This window comes from Myripristis murdjan, chromosome 24, assembly GCF_902150065.1.
Source record: "Myripristis murdjan chromosome 24, fMyrMur1.1, whole genome shotgun sequence".
Taxonomy (NCBI): Eukaryota; Metazoa; Chordata; class Actinopteri; order Holocentriformes; family Holocentridae; genus Myripristis; species Myripristis murdjan.
The window spans coordinates 12,494,871-12,511,986 of NC_044003.1; the positions used below are offsets into that span (position 1 = coordinate 12,494,871).

The 17,116-nt window shown below is 42.9% G+C and overlaps 1 protein-coding gene across 7 annotated transcripts in view; it reads left to right on the forward strand.

The window, feature by feature from the left end:
• Window positions 1-17,116, forward strand: part of utrn (utrophin) — a 217,804-nt gene that overhangs the window by 186,643 nt on the left and 14,045 nt on the right. For 6 of the 7 annotated variants that reach the window (XM_030047485.1, XM_030047488.1, XM_030047484.1 and 3 more), the window contains 3 exons: window positions 7,766-7,804; window positions 8,345-8,410; window positions 10,295-10,360. In XM_030047485.1, coding sequence (XP_029903345.1) covers window positions 7,766-7,804; window positions 8,345-8,410; window positions 10,295-10,360 — 171 coding nt within the window. The remainder of the gene's footprint in view (window positions 1-7,765; window positions 7,805-8,344; window positions 8,411-10,294; window positions 10,361-17,116) is intronic. The other variant, XM_030047486.1, reaches the window with a different exon arrangement.

Below are 17,116 nucleotides of genomic sequence, written 5' to 3' on the forward strand. Positions count from 1 at the left end.
GCTGATGTAGAAATCCGTATTGATTACAATAGATGCAATCTTTTCTTTTCCTTTTTCCTCCTTTGACGTACAAATAAATGCTGGCTCACAGACAGTCTGGAACGATCGTAAGCATTTATAACTAGAAAGTACTTCTCATGGCTAAATGCTTGACCTAGTAAATGAAATGATGGAACCGCAGAGAATCTCTTATGAATTTCTGCTGCATGTTTATCTTTGTCAGACGCCATAGTCTGAATGCTGTTTATGTCTTGGTCACACATGCCATCAGCAGCACTTAGTGGATCAGAGGCTATAAATGGACTTTCACCCATATTTGAGATTCAGCACACGCATCTCTCCTACAGTATGCAAGGACTGTTAATTTCCCACTCAGTGTGTGTTTATTTACCTGTCGGCCCAGTCTTTACCAGGTGCCATTCCCAGCCTGCCATTCCTCATTTCCTGTCAGTAGCACTGGCTCTAGTGACAAGCGCGGATTTATGCCTCTGCTCCTGCCAGCCGTAAATCCCCCAAGAGTGCCGTTTAACTAGCGTCACATTATGCAGATGCCCCAGGCAGGTGCCTCGTCCTCCCTCCAGGGGTGTTTGTCTAAGTTATGGCCCTTCCAAATACCAGTCTTACCTGCCCTGAGTTTTCACCGCGCCTCAGACTGTCACTGTTACGCATTTTCTCTGCATTTTATCCATCCATCTCCATTTGTCTGCCCTCTTCTGTCTCTCTCTTTGTCTTTGTATTTTTGGGATTTTACCACTAAGTCACATGTAAACTCCAAGAGCGTGACCCTAAAGGTGCGCCGGCACACAGTCACTTGCCTATTCTATCACAATGAATTTTCTCACCCGTCTAGTTGCACACAGTCACCTCTCAGATGGATTGCACTCCCTCTTTCATCCCTTGCATCCTTTCCCCTCCTACCTCGCCCCATTCGCTCCTCTCCTCCACTCTGAAAAATGACTCCTGCAGTGCTGCCCGCCTGATAAATGCCTCTTAAAAGGTGGAGGAATTGTGGCAAATCGCAGAGAGATCTTTCTAAAAACCTGGCACAAGGAAATGGAGACTTAGAGAAATGTAGGACTATTTCATGGTCGTCATTTTCCCCTCGCCGTCGCCGCATGACTTCTCCCCCTGGAGCCCCGGGCTATCCACATGCAGCTGAAGGCCTGTGTACACTCCTGACAGCTTTATATGCACAAATAATCCTGCATCTGCAATTCTTGGGCAGTGTTGTTTTTCTGTTGCTCACACACACTGGCTCAAACATAAGATCACTCCTCACTGCGCAGATTATGGTACAATTAGATGCAAAATACCCAGTGAAGGAAAGGATTATATTGTCACAATTTGTGCAGCTTTTGCCATCTGTGTCACTAAAATGAGCTACGGTGCTGAAATCAAAATGCATGTCTCTATGATAACATAATCTAGGTTTCAGGTAGTCTAGGGATAATACGTTCAAGGTAAACACTGTATAGTTTCTTTTTACATTGAGCTGCGATAACCTTAGTTTGTAAAATTTGTTGTATCCATTCTCTGATATCACAAGCTATATTTTTTAGCTATTTAATACATATTACGTATATAACCAATGTCTGTTAAAATGAAAAAATACATTGAAAAAATTGAGGAATTACAGTGATTTTTGATATTTGAATTTATTTTTCTCGTTACATTCGTAAGTTTAAAGTAGACATCCTGTCAAACTTTGCACACTTTGTCAGTCTGTTGTGGTTGTTTTGACAGGGGAAACTTCTAAAAAAAAAAAAAAAAAGAGAGAGAGAGAAAAGTAGATTGTCTACTGTATAATTGCTCTCACTAATGTACTCACTCACTCGCTCTCTGTCTCCATTCCCGTCTTGCATCTTGGTTCCTGTCTTTTTTTTTTTTTGACACCCACTCTGTTTCTCTCCACCTTGACAGAGCAAAACACCACCGACTCTCACCTCCCACTTCTACCTTTGCTTCATTTCACGCTGGATGGGATTTCTGATTTGTCGCGGCTATATTTGATAATGTGAAAGAACCATTCAAAAAGCTTCCTACTCAGTGTTGATGTTTGCCTTTTACCCTGCATATCCAGATAGCGTATGACCTGAGCCTCTGATGCATTAAATGCTTTGCAGAGAGGTTAATGAGTTGGAGATTTAGTCTTGACAAGTGAAAAGTCAAAAATTTAGATTTTTTTTTAAAGAATCAGCAGAATGTCACGGGTTTAATGAGGAGTGTTTTGCAGAAAAACACCCATAACTTAGCCCTATCATCTCTCACACAGCTCTCCTCCTCCTTCCCTGCCTGAATGCCACACAGCTTTCCTGTTTACCAAAAATGGTTATGGCTCTCCAACTTTAACTTTTACTTTGTTGAAATCAGCACGCATTCTTGTGGGTTTTTCACTCTCAAGGCTCAGCTGGATATGGCCATATCTCACTTCAAATAAAACCTTGTCTTTGTTCTCAAATTGCATCCTGTCTTTTCCCATGTGAAGCAATCTCAACACACATACTGTAGTGTGATTTATGTACTGTAGGTAATAAGTAAGCGGTATTGAATAATGAATAAATAACAGTACGTGAACAAATAAATATACAAAATGATAATCAGCATCCATTCTACCACACAGTAATAAGACAGAGGTACAAAGTGTTTATGTAAATGTGATATAGAGGCAGATGTATTCAGATGGCAAAGGTGTATTACACAAGCCTGAATGACTGCTGAGTTCTGATTAGTTAGTCTGCCAATTAATTTTTCATAACCTGACAGCCATATAATGGCATAGTACTTTGAATTTAAATTATTAACTCGCCATCTAAAGTTGGTGACAAAGCCCCAAGAAACTTCTCAGTAGTCCTCCAAAGTAATAGTTAAGGGCCAGTACCAATGTAGCCTCCCACGCTGGTCTCACATTAGCGGAGACAACTGCATTAGGGACAAAATGGATACAGTATTACAAGCTTAAATTAAATTTAAAAAAAGTTGTTTGTAGTCAGTAGGTTTCTTAAAACAAGCCAGAGCCACAGTGAACCAGTTCCCACATTCAAATTTACCACAACAGGGTATACTCATGCAGTGTCCCGGCTCGTACGAAGAATTAATTTGTCAGCTGGTGGAATGAAGCGATAAATAAGTGTTGTCAAGCAAACAATTACAATAGTGGTTTCCTTCTAAACCTTAAACAATGATGAACATGTTTTTTTTTTGTTTGCTTTGTTTTTAATCTTGGGCACGCAACCATGGTTTAAAGGGAATAATGCTCTCAAAGATGTCAGTTAATTTGTTATGTGCTGCATGGTTCTTTGCCTCCGAGTAATCCACTGAACTATGTTTGAAAACCTCTCATTGTGCATTATACTTATCTATGAAGAAATAAATATATACTGAAAGAATCATTACATGCATGCACAAACAGGAACACACATCGTCAGACATGCTCAGGCTTATATGTTCGCATTTATACTCATTAAAAAAGAAGTGTAGACGAAGTGTTTCAACCTGAGGCAATAGTGGAAAGTCATGCTGTAATGGTGGCGTTAAAATATCCCTACGGAACGTACAGCCATTTGCCCGGACCTCCGCAATACACGGATGCAAACGTTACCATGTTTTGCTCCATCTTGCCTCCCGTCTTGCTCTCTCTCTGTCTCTCTCTCTCTCTCACTCCCACAGAGACACACACACCTCCACCTAGCCTCCATGCTGTCTTTCTGGCAGACAGGTAGTGGTGTCAGGAGGCACAGGTGCTACAGGGTGACAGAGTGACTACAGCAGGCAGGGTGGACGAGTATAATTGATTTTGAGGTATACTTCAGGACATCCCTTGCAAAAGCTCTTGAAACTCAGTGCAAGTTTTTGCCAAAAACATTTTGCATCATGCTCGTAAGAGATGAGAAAAGACATACCATGTTTGGCAGTTTACTGACTGCTTGTCAGCGCTCGGTAAATTGCACTCGTGGCCCCAAGTTGCCGGTCGAAATAGCTTATGTCTAGACTGTAACTCCGATCAGAATTACAAGAAAAACTAGTGACTAAGAAATGTCGCACATTTAAACAAGGTTTTTCAATTTTTTTTTTTTTTTTAAAAACTTTCTCTGTGAACCTAAATAAAAGTGTTAATGTTTCTCTTAAGCAAGGTCCATTACCATTTGTGTAACATTTGCATTTACACTCAGCCTATAAACCAAGACTCTGAGCTTCAGTCTATTCTGTTAAAATGTCAAGGTATTTTTTACTGATATATGGGCTTAGCTTCATCTGTGTTGAGGCAAAAGAGAAAGAAATCTCAGGCAAAGGAATCTCATTTTTGCCCATTTTGATTGATGAACAACCTTGCTTTTTATGTATTGATTTTTAGTATTTTTTTTTTCCACATATACACCACTTAAATAGAGTAGGCCATATTCTCCATTTCAGGTGTAAACAGACTGACAGACAGGCTTCGATCACCAGGCAAGTCATCCTCTGTGAAAGCTGCAGTGTTTGTTACAGTATATACTGACCACAGCCATGCAAGCCTTTGGCAGGTTTACCCCATGGTGAAATGTGAACAGGGCTCTGCTCCAGACACTGTAACATACTTCACCAGGCACAGCAAGCTCTCTATCCGACTATATTCTGTACTGCAGCTACATTTGTCAAGACCCCAAATGCTCCCAAGGACTCTGCTGTCTCGCTTCCCTCCCTCCCGTCTCTCCTTTACTTACTGTTCCTTCGCTCATTTTTCCTCGCACGGTTCATTTCCCATTTCCTCTCTCTTCTCCCTCTCAGTTTCAGCGGCTCTCCCCGCTTGCTCTTTCACTCGCGTTTCAGTCTTTGCCGCAGACTTCTCCCTTAAGCGTTTACACAAGAGTGCACCAATCTGAAGGTTGAAACACCTAGTTATGTCATGGCAGAGGGGGTCATGGGAAAAACCGAGTGAAAAGGAAAACACCTCAGTGAAGCTATCATCTTCCTGGCACAGATAAAAACTTACATCATTCCCCCCCCACCATGCAAAAGACAAAAAGAGCACAGTGACTCTTTCAGCACCGATGTCAGCGGGGGCGCATAAATCGGCACAGCACTGGCTCTGAATAGCTCAATCTGCCTTGCCGACCTCTCATTCTCTCCCCCTCTCTCTCCCTCTCTCTCTCTCTCTCTCTCTCTCTCTCTCTCTGTCTCTTTCTTTTCTTTGAATCCCTTGCTACATTTTGAATTCTCCTCGCAGCTAGGGAAGCGTGACTACATTGGTTGTCCCGCTGTGAGAGACATAACTACCACGCCACACGTCTCCCTTTGAATCTCCCCGCTTTCATCTGGGAACAAAAGTGTGAGGAGAGAGAAAACTCAACCTCTGAGTTCCTCGACTATCTTACCAACTCTAACCATCCTCCCCCACAAAAACATAACATTTCTGCTTCTATATTTGTCACAGGTTCTTTCTGCTAGATTCGATTTTTTTCTTTTTTTTTTTCTTTTTTTTTTTTTTTTTGTTTTGAAACTAAGAGGGCGTCTCATTGGTACGCAAATGTCAATCTTCATTCTGTGCCTCCAAGAATAGCAGCAATTACCACTGGTAACCGGTATAGAAACTTTAATGAAAGGGTTTTTTTTTTTTTTTTTTTTTTACACATCAAGACACATGCCTCTAGCAACTTGGGTGGCCAGAGATTATTTTCAGAAAGTTTAATGATTGGTAAGAGAAGTATTTGTGCTTTAATCACCCAAATTCAAATACTCCAAAGATATACCATGTTCTAGTTCTCCTTTTATGATAACAGAATGTCCTCATTACAAAAAGCAGGAAATAGTTACGTTATATGTTTTTTTTTTTCATTTTTTTTTATCTACTAGGCTATTTCAGTACATCCTGCTGGAAATAAATGAGAAGAAAAATGAAATTGGGACATACAGTTCTGTATCTTATTCATTGTATGTTGGAGGTGTTGCAGAGTAAGCCCAACTCAGCGAAACTTGTGATGCTGACTTGATAAGCCTCTACTTACACTCAACCCACAAACAACCTGGAAACAATACAGTAGGCTGACCTGGGTCCGTCTCCTGCCATGCACTTTTTATGCCACACTTGCATGCTGGGAAATATGACCAATCAAGGCATTGTCCTGTAAAGAAGTACTAGAGTTTGACCTGGGTCTCAACGCTGATCTTGGTCCTCGCTACTTTGTGCAGTCGTCTCACCCTGGTGAACCCTTTCAGAATTACAATCAATCCACAAATTTCCAGGGTCACTGGTCTTGTTTGAGAGGGCTGTCAAACTGTAGTGTGAGCAATAATCACACTCCATACAAACTGAAAGGGAAGAGCCACTGTGGGTCACAGCCTTTGGTTCACAGTGTATTTCTGGAGGGTTCCCTTTGCCTGACAACAGTGTAGCGTTGAACTGATGTCACTGCGTCGGCAGAAGAGTTTGTTTACGTTGGAAGAACTGATGAACGGCTAACAGAAACATGTTTTGTTTTTACAAGAAAATGAACAAAACAATTGTAAAAAAAGGTTTTCTCTTGATTTTGATTCAGATTTTTTTTTATTCAAATGGTTTTGGTGGGTGTTGAGCCTCGCCCGACAGGTTGTCGGGCGAGGCTCTTTGCCAGAACATTATTCAATAATTTTCTTTCCAACAACACAATTAGAATTAACTTAGCTCACATCTATTTAGCTAATATTAACATCAGCGTGAGACAGGCTACGAGTTCGCTTCCAGTCATTTTTAATAACTAAGCAGCACACAGATGATTTTGAGTTCACATCAGTGAACATTACAGTTGTTGCCTTGACAAGGTGAACCACCCTGAAATGAAATACTTTCATTTGGTGTAAACCGAGGCTCACAAAGGCCCATGCTTGTTCTACCCATTCAATATTCATGTCATTGTTACATTTGGTGTAGCTTTCTCACCTATACTTATGTTGGCCTGCTTTGAATCTGTGAAATCAATACAATAAATCAGTTGTGGTTCATTTTGTATTTGATCTGACTTGGGTTCATACTGCAGAAAGACCACAAAAGTCTTTTGTACATTCTTGAGTTATACAGCCATGGAAAATTGTATAGATTCCTTTTTCATGCACATAGAAATCATGGAAATCACCGAGGCATTGGGTGGGTGCTGCATGTATGGTTTGTGATACTGGCAGTCATCTTACTTTGGCATTTCCTCCAAATATGATGTTTCAAATGTTGGACGATGTTGATCAGTACGAGTGTTTTGTACTTTGAAGGTTTTGGATTGTCAGCAATTTGTTGATGCACTCTTCTCAAAGAGGTTATGCTGCAATCCAACATCGGTATGACCAGAAAAGACAAGCCTTACTATCTTCTTACCATGATCTGTAATAATAATAATATGTAGTGTCTTTGTTTAACTTTATACAGTTGGATCAAATCAGCATTCAGCTGTTTTCTCACTGAAATTGAACCCTCCGTATGGAAGTATGTGTGGTTTTGAACCAGTTGATTTGGTTTGCATCAAAGTGAAATGTCTGTGTTCACACCTTCCCAAATGAACCGCACCAGGGGGGATAAACGGACCAGGTTTCAATTCAAAGGCACTAAATACTGCTTATTTGAAAGCGTCCTTACATGCCTTCCCTTCATGTTGAGTTCACCGCTCAGCTGTTGTGGAACGAAATGGGATGAGACAAGACTTTCCCTCCTCTTTATCCTCCACCTGTTGTGTTTGTTTCTGACCCAGTGAGTAATTTGACCCTAAAATTGTTTGTGGTACCTATCCTCCCCTCCCTCCTTCCCCTCCCTTCGATTCTCTTACAGTCCTGTCACCCTCATCAGCATGTGTCCGGAGCAGTATGAGTGAGTATCAACACCACCACCACCACCAGCAACCTCCCTCCTCCAGACTGGAATGGCTTCAAACAACACCTCCCTCCCTCCCTCCCTCCCCTCGTCTCCCCCGTCACTCCCCAAACTCCTTCCTGCATCCAAACTCACTCACTTCCCCCGATATCCCAAGTCATGACTGCATGTTGCCTGCCTGGCCTGCCTGCCTGATCCACTGGCTGAACATGCACCCAAAACTCACCCACTGTCTCCTTCCTCTCAGCATCATTTTCCTCTCTGAACATGCCTCCTTCCCTTCCAACCAGCATCCACCTCGCATTCGATCGCTCATCCCAGCAGCGGCTGTCAAAAACCATCCAACCGCTCCGTAGATCATCCTGCTATTCTATTTCTCCTTCTAGGATCATCCGATTAGCTCTCTAGGTGATTTTCTGAAGGGCCATTAGGGTGTGTGTATCTGTGTGTGTGCGCGCGCATGTGTATGTATGTGTTAATGAGGGTTGTGTGAGCATGCCGAATCTCATCCATCTCCATTACCCCATTCATTTCTAGGCTGTCCCAGTCACCACAGCTCTCTCATGATGACACCCATTCCAGGATAGAGCAGTATGCCAGCAGGTACGCCTCACATTCTCCAATCATCATCTCATCACAGTTGCCACAAAGCACATGTACTGCATAAAGCATGGGTAACTGCATTTTAGTGTACATTTTTGCAAATAAAGGTTACACTCCCGCACGCCATCTGCACTGTAACATTTTATTTATGCAACATTTTGGTGCGTTGACCTTCCTCCAATTTCTGACAGTCTCCCAGCACTGGTCATCCAGGTGTGCGTACCAGCCTCCTGCTTCACTGATAGATGCATGTTTGAAAAATAATTTATGAGTTTGATTTCAAACAGAGTAGCTGGCTTTGGATACTGATATTAAGATCAGATTTTTCCTTGTTAGACATAAGATCTTCGTCTACAAAATGCACACATTTGTCATGATTTTTTTTGTTGATTAATTTTTTTTTATGATTGTAACATATATAGTATAAGTGGGTGGTTTTATAAAAACCAAGTGCAATGGGAAAGTTATGGTTGTGGCAAAACGAGAGTCAGTGTTTTTTGATTAGCCAGACAATTGAAAGTTTTTTTCTTTTTCATGATCAGGGATCAAAGGGGTGCAAAACAGCAGGTGCCAATACGGAGAGTAGGAAAACCAACTGCTTTTCATTCTGCTTTGTACACATTGTTTGCATTCAAAAGCCATTTTGAATTTTGTATTTAAAAGCAAGTAAATTGGCCATCATAGTCGGCTCAGTCAACATGCAGCCACCTACCGTTTTGGCTGATAAGTATGGACTGGGTGTTGAGATCAGAGTGGCTACAGATCTGCCCGATAGCTGTTTCCATCCACCCACTTCAGATGATCCTGCTGCGTACATCAACACGCCGCTTGTGAGCCGCAGGTACCTGTGGCCACTAACGTCACCAAAACAAACGTCCCCTTGTGTGCACTGAGGCTGAAAACCGATCATGTTTGGATTTCAGATCAGTCTGTGTATTCAGATCCACAAATATATTATTTTGCTCATTTCCTATCCTGCTACTGGACCAAATCTCCAATAAGTCCAGGGCTCTGAGCCCCTGAAAGCAGCCAAGGGTTGCCTCTGTCAAACAGCGCCGAGCGAATCCCTGCGCTGAAACCTTTGATCGTGAAGGCTGTTCTGATGCAGCGCTGCCCTGGCTGGCTTATAGCCCTCCTTTGGTCACACACCATTAACCTCAGGTCACTGTCTGTTTTATCAGCAGCTATACAGACATGACCCTCATGAAAGACAGTTTAAACTTAAATATAGACACTGATGCAAATGCGCATAAGACACACACGAGGCGAGACGTGACTCTCGTAGAATACGCAATTTTAAATCAAGCACACACACACACACACACACACATTCTCTTTCTTCACATTGTGCCTTAGTTCAATTCCAGCCTAAGGATAGTGTGTGGATCATGTTCTCTTTTTCCTTAATCTGCGGGGCGAGCCTGCCTATCTATTACACCGCTCGGTAAATACAGGCTTTGATCTGGGGAGCCAATCTAATTAGCAAGGCCGCTTTGTCTGGATCTATGACCAGTAATCCACTATGTTCTCCCCCAGCAGCCACACACACCTACACACGTGTGTTCTACGCGTTCACATACGCACACTTACCGCGTCTCGTACGCGTGATTGAACGCACTTCCTCAGGCACAGTATTACATTTGATAAGTCACTGATGAGAAGTTTCCATCATAGCATTTAGATTGATCATATAATCCATCGCGTGCCATAATTAAGTACCCTTTTTATTGGAGTGGACCTTTTTGGAGACCCAGCATCTCCCTTGAATTATTTCACTGCATCGCTCAAACAATTGGCAGGCTGCTGTGGCATTGACGTTATCTAATAGCTTTTATTTGATTGTTAAGTGGTAAACTCGGTTCCTAATGATGGTGTCTTTCTCAGGTTGGCCCAGATGGAGCGCTCAAACGGCTCTCTGCCCACGGACAGCAGCTCGGCCACGGGAAGCATGTAAGTCACCGCACATCTAAAGAGCAGCATTTCCTATGACATGACTACCTGTTTCCTTACATCACCATGCTTTACAGGGTATGTTTTGTTTCCAAATGTTGTGAGCCACCACAGCCCTAAAAACGCAAACTGTCCATCAGACATCAGTATATTCATTACTTACAGCACATGTACATTTTACCAGTCATGTTCACAATGACTTAATCTTATAATCCACAGTCTTGAGCGATTATGATGTTTGCAGGCAAGCACAGGGAGCCTCAGCCACAGCAAAAACTCTCCTGTTAGGACACACTTTTTATAGTTTTCTGTATCTTCTGAAGAATATACTGTCAGGTGCCTTTGTGCCACAAATCTAAATTTGAAATCTTTTTAGATGTTGTGACGTTGATTTCCTTGGCGCTGTTATTTCTGTGCTTTACAGTATCTATGCTACTACAGCTGTACAGGACTAAAATATTTTTTATTGGGACTGAATCTGACGTATGTAGACAGATATTTGGCCATTGCGTAGCAACAAAATGAGGGTGGAAAAAAACTGCTGAAATATTTTCTAGCTATAAGGTGTGCTTACGTGATTAAAATAACAATGCTATGGCAACTACTGCGCGCTTTACCTTCAAGTGTGGCCCAAAAGGTTGCCCTGTCTGCCACTGCCTCAGGTGCATCTGAACCAGTGGGAAATAGCAAGGATAGATCAAGGAGATAGTGAGAGGTTGACGAGCGGTGGCGATGGAGCAAAGGAAGAGCACAGTGAGGGGAAAAAAGACAATGGGGGTGTGGTTGAATAAAGAGGGAAGGACAGGACTTTAAATGAAGTGTAATGGATCAGAGTACCGACAATGAAAAGCGAGAGTGAACGGTTTCAGGGTCTCGCTGATAACAGCCAGTTATCGTCAGGCAAAGGGGATGAGGACAGAACCAACTTGAAAAAGAGGAAATGACAAGAACAGGGAGGACCTGATGAGGAGCAATAGGGCTCCTCATCAAGTTTGAGATTGTGTGTGTGTGTGTGTGTGAGACTGTGTGAAAGAGAGAGAGACAGAGACAGAGGTTGAGTGCGTGTGTGTGTGTGTGTGTGTGTGTGTGTGTGTGTGCGTGCGCGTGCTTTTATAGACCTTTAAAGAGTTGAAAGGATTGTGGGTTCCTTTTCCCAGCTGAGATCCTAATCTTGGGAATGAGTTCCTCAGGTTCAAATGCCCTCTGAGATTCTGTGTGTACACACACTTTTTATTGTGTTGTATTTGGAGGGAATTTGTTTCGCTCTGTCAGCAAGTATCGATAAGACACTTGTAGATATCCAAGACTGACCGGCTCATACACTGATGATAAGCAGCAATTTCCAGGGTCAAATTCTGGACAAAACACCAATGCACAGTGAGTACAAGCAACTGGGCAACACTGGACTAATTTGACTGGAAATGGATGAAATAACAGGCAATACTGTCATCATTGCCCCTGTATCATCATTAGATTATCATAGATGTAGAATGTACATGTCCAGCGGTGTGTGTGTGTGCATGCGTGTGTCACAAATATGCATGACAATACTATCCTCAGTAACAGTTTTAAACAGCACACTGTCAACAACAAATGTGTGCCTTTAAAACTTTGTGCAGCAGAAGAATGGCATTCCCCGTGTGCCAGGTGCAAGAAAGAGAAACAAGCGTTGAGATTTTTAGGAATTAACAACAAACAAGTATTGCAGTAGTGACAGGCCACTTGGGTAAATTGAAAAAAAAAAAAAAAAAAAAAAAAAGCTTTTGGGAATCTTCTCTAAACTTGGCAGCAACAGTTTCATTGTGTTGCGAGCATCTTTGTTCTTTGATGTGTAAGAGTGTGTAAGTGTGCGCTTTGCTCCGTTGCCCCACGCTTCACCTTCATCTGGCCTTGTGGCTTAGAAGAGCTATTTCAGAAAAGTTTGGTTCAAGACTTTCCAAATGCCGCTCCTCTCCTCCCTCACTGCCAAAAACAAGCTGTTTCGCTGGTCAGTAGAAGGACAGCGGGATGAAGAGACTGAGAGAGAAGGTGAGCAGGGAAGGTAGAAGCACAGATTGATTTATTTTTCCCTCAGAGCTTTCATAATGTGGGACAAACACATTATCCCTGCTCCTCCTTGTTCTTTTGTGTTTTGCACTTTGTACTTGGGTTATTTAAGAAGAGAAACCATTATCTTTGCTGGCTCTGCAGCAAGCAGCAGTGACTCACATACACATCAGCGTGTACACTAATGAGGTGAGGAAGATGATGGTGTGATGAGGGCTAATGGGTGAGATGGCGGAGAAAAAACAGCCGCCGGGCTGCAGACAGAACATAATCACAGTTCTCATCCTTTCAATCTGTTCTCACTCATTTTTACATCAGCTATAGCCTCTGATGGTGCTTTTTGTCATCAGAATAGATTTTGCGTTCTGTTCTGCCGCTGACAAAAACAACATTGTACCTGCAAAACTGAAGTGTAAAGTCCCTCTAGAAAAGGGAGATTTAAATGTTGATCATCAACTACAAGCACTTATTTTCAAGTGCAGGTTTGTAATGATGACTACCATCCGGCAAACACAAGCTCGTCAACGCTTGGCTAAATACAGCATCTGTCTGGATCACGGCTCTGTGAAGTGAGAGAGAGAAAAAAAATCAAGTGTGACATATCCAGGTCATTTTTTAACTAAAGTTAGTATTGTTTGCGGATCTCTGACGTCTCTAATGTGCATTTTCAGATGCACTGAAGGAAAACTCTGGTAATGACTCAGCATAAAATGGCGACCAAAGTTTTCTGCGATAAAATCAATAGGGAACAGTCGCGTCTTGAGTCAGGATATTGACTCCAGTCTATCAGAGTCTGAACAATATCACTAACTGGGAAAATTAACAACATCCCTTTTGTCTGCCAATGAACATTATCGTTATTGTGGAAGATAAATAGCTCATTTGAAAAGATGCCCTACATTTGGATCTCAGCTGTGACTCAGAGCTAAATAACTTTGAAGACCATATGATATAAAATTGGGTGCTTTTGGGAGTTGAACAATATCATTATAGCCTTCTCTATTAGCGAAAAAGATTTTTTAAATTACCCTTTTATGTACATAATGGGCCTTTGCAAGGGGGTGCTCTTTTTCCTCACAGGTCCACTGTATCATAAAAGTCATCCTACTAATATTAACTTAAATGTTACAGTGCTTGTAAGAAAATGTCATCTACTCATCCCATTCGTTGTCGATGAAATATAGGCCCATCATCGAAAGGCCAGCACCGGCCAAACGCCTCGTGTTATTGCACCATTATGTCTGTCAAACCCTGTCAGCAAGGAAGAGGTAACATCAGAATCCCACATAAAAAAAGGTGATATTGTGCTTTACCACTCAAACAGCCCACTCAGCTACATCTTCCGTGAAAGCGACCAAGCTTGTACAGTCTGGTGTCAAACTTCTCAGACTTTGCTAAATCCTTGTCTGAGCGAATAATCGTCGTGAATCTACTGGCGGCCGGAAGCCCAGCCAGGCTTAGAGTTACATTCAACTCAGCCAAGAATTAATTCTAGTTTCTATTTCTTTTAAATGCCTTTGGTTTGGAGTGTTGTTCTTTTTCTTTTTCTTTTTTTTTTCTCCCCTCTCATCTCGTGCTGTAAGAGTCGCATCTAATTCTTTTCCGCCCACACTTGATCTCACCAGGCGTCTTTGTCTATCACACCGCTGCATCTGGTAGTTACTGAGGATACACACACACACACACACACGGATAAACATGCAAATACCCGCCGTTACAGTATAGCGTGCTGTCTACTCACCGGCGTATGAGCTTAGGAAAACAAGGGGAGGTGTAACATGGATGACTGCGTTTGCCAATTACATGCATGTTTGGCTTCTGGCTCATATTTCTTGATCCTTCCAAACCTGCAAACACTCATTCCGACTCCGTGCCAGCTGCGCAGCGATATCAATAATTAGTGTGTGTGAGAGAGTGAGAGAGAGGACAAGAGATAAAGCGTAAGAGAAAAAAAAAAAAAAAAAAAGACAGAGGGTGTACGTGCGGGTGTACGCCTGTTTTGCACATTTGTCATTTTTGTCCTACCTTGCTTATATCTAAGCGGGGATCCTTAATTAGAAAGTGAGTGTGTGAGCCTGTTTTCTTAAACCTCCAGCCAAAGCCCAGTGTTATCGTCTGTGCCTGGGGAAGCCACCAAGAAACGAGACTCTCCCCCCTTCTCTCTTTCATCCAGCTTGTTTGTCTGGTTATCTCTCTCTTTCCAGTCTGTCCCGCCGTGCTGTCTTCTCCTCTTTCTTTTCTCTCATATGTTCCCCCTCTCTCGCTCTGTCCCCTCTCCCTTTCATTTCTCTGCTCCCGTCTCTCTCGCCCCAGCCCTCCGTCTGAACCTCTTTTCATCCTGCCCTTTCCTATCTTCCTCTGCCCCCTTCTCTCTTTTCACTCCTTTCATGATTTTTAGTCGTAGTCTAATCAGGTTTTTACCTTTGGGCCCAGCCAGCCGTCAGATTAAACGCTGAGCTTAATTTGCCACATTTAGCATCACAGGGAGGACAACACAAAAACGCTTATTTGAAGCCCTGCATCAAAAACGATTCCTTTCTAAAAAACCAGACGCCGCTGGACTGGACTCTGATCAGTCCCCCGACGCAGAAATCCCACAGGAAATGAGGTTTCAAATTTCATCAGATGAGAGGAATGAAAGACATTTCGCACCCCCTCACTTTCTTTCCTTTCCTTTGTCTCCTCCAACCCCTCGCTCGGTCTCCCCCAGCCCAGTTTAGACAGGCGATAGCGCCATTCAGCCTCTGTGGAGCTGCTCGCTTTGTGATATGTGAGGTAGGCAGCAGGCCCAGAGACTATTCTTGCACTGTAAAGCCTCTAAACGTCCCCTCAGCCGCGCACTCCGCTCACCCTCACTGAACATGACACTCATAGTCACTATACATCACAGCTATAGCGAGCTAATAGCCTCGCCATCCATCACTATTATTCACATTTCATGCTTTTTTCGCCTCTTTCTCCCATGCTGATGCTCCTCTTCCTTTATCTTTTCAGTTTTCTTCTCTATTTGTGTCTCTTCATTGCCCATCACTGTTCCCCCACCTTCCCGCCTGAGCCTCCAGTCATCTTCCCACTCTCCCCTCCTCTCTCTGTCTACAATATCCCAGGGCCTGTGGGTTGTGAATCACTTACACAGCAGAGCCAGCTCTACCCCAGTAGCCCCCATTTCCCCTCTTAATGATCCCTCTCCCTCTGTCCTCTGGGCTCTTTCTGGCTGCCACAATGTCCTGCTGTGACTCCGTGCTGCCAGGGTCCTGGCTAATTGCTCGCTCACTTTGTGCAGGACACCCAGACCCCCACTCCCCCCCAACAACCCCAGCAGACCGCGGTGCCACCAATTTCCAACTTTCTCTGCGGGAAGTCAGCCTCTCTCCAACATCCCCGGCTCCCTCGTCGCAATTTACCCACATCTCCGGGAGAAATGTGTTCGTGCATGTGTGTTTAGCTTCCTGCAGTTTCCTAACAAGGGTATTGCCAGCATGTGAAGCGGCAGCTGTGCAAAATTCGACTTCCTGTCTCTGCCGGGGTTCTTTATGTCATCTTTCGGCGACTCAGCAGCTCCCAGTATGGCTTCCATCTCCATGGAAGAATGAGATTGACAAATAACTGCGTGTGCATGCATTTGTATGCACGTGTGCTTGTTGCAAACATGTGGTGACGTAAGCCACAACTGAAGCATCAGTTTGTAGAGGGACAAGGAGAGCCTGGAAAAGAGGTAAAGAAAGAAGTTTATGTGCAGCTTGATGAAAGAAATGACGAGTGAGAGAGTGGTCGTGTTCAAAGAATAATAATGTTGGAGTGTTTACAAAAATATTAAGAATGCATGAAGATTTGGAGAAATATGTTTGAGAAAAATTTGGCCTTTTTTTTTTTTTTTTTTAATGGAGCTTTTGAGTTCGCCATTTGCAAAGTTCATTTTATGTTCCTTTTATCGTAGCCACCTTTCATTCTAGCTGGCTTTATGAAAATGTCAAAGTATGTCAAACACAAATTTCCACGCTTTTTAAAGAGAGCCCGTTAAACTTTGCCTCAATCGCACAAGCAGCTTTGGGTTGGCTAACTCTAACAACTGTTTTTCTTCAGGTTGGATGCAAGAAAGGTGTCTGGCTTGGCTTTGCTTTGTTCTTTTCATGTGAATAGAAGTGACACCCTCTTCCACTTACCTTTCATCATCTACCCGTTCTCTATAGTCCTTGGCCATGAAATAGTGTAGTTACTGTATCTCTGAGGAGGAAAAAAAGGTTTCTTTTCGTAGCCTCTCCGAATGTGTATGTGGCGATAATGGCATTCTGAATATTTGCTGAAATTCACAGTGGTGTGATTCACAGGTGTCTGACGTAAAACAAGTGATTCAGATGTGAGACATTTCAGTTTGACAGCCTGGAAACCAGACAAATCTGCGGCAGGTCACACGTTGCTCTGATTGGTTGTGGGTCCATCCAATTGCGTCCTTAGGCATGTTTGTCTGCCGCCGTTGATAACGACCATTGACTGTCTATGATAACGCCCCTTGGAAATCAAAAAATGAACTGAGAGGCTCCAAGCCAGTTCACATTCACTGTTCACCGTCACTGAGCATGACAAATAAGACAAGTAAGGCATTAAACCCCCTAAACTGGGCTCACCATCCTATTGACTGTGAAATTGTTTTTCTAATGCATGTTATTGCATGTAGTAACAGATTTATTTGGTCTAAATATTTGTTTTTTA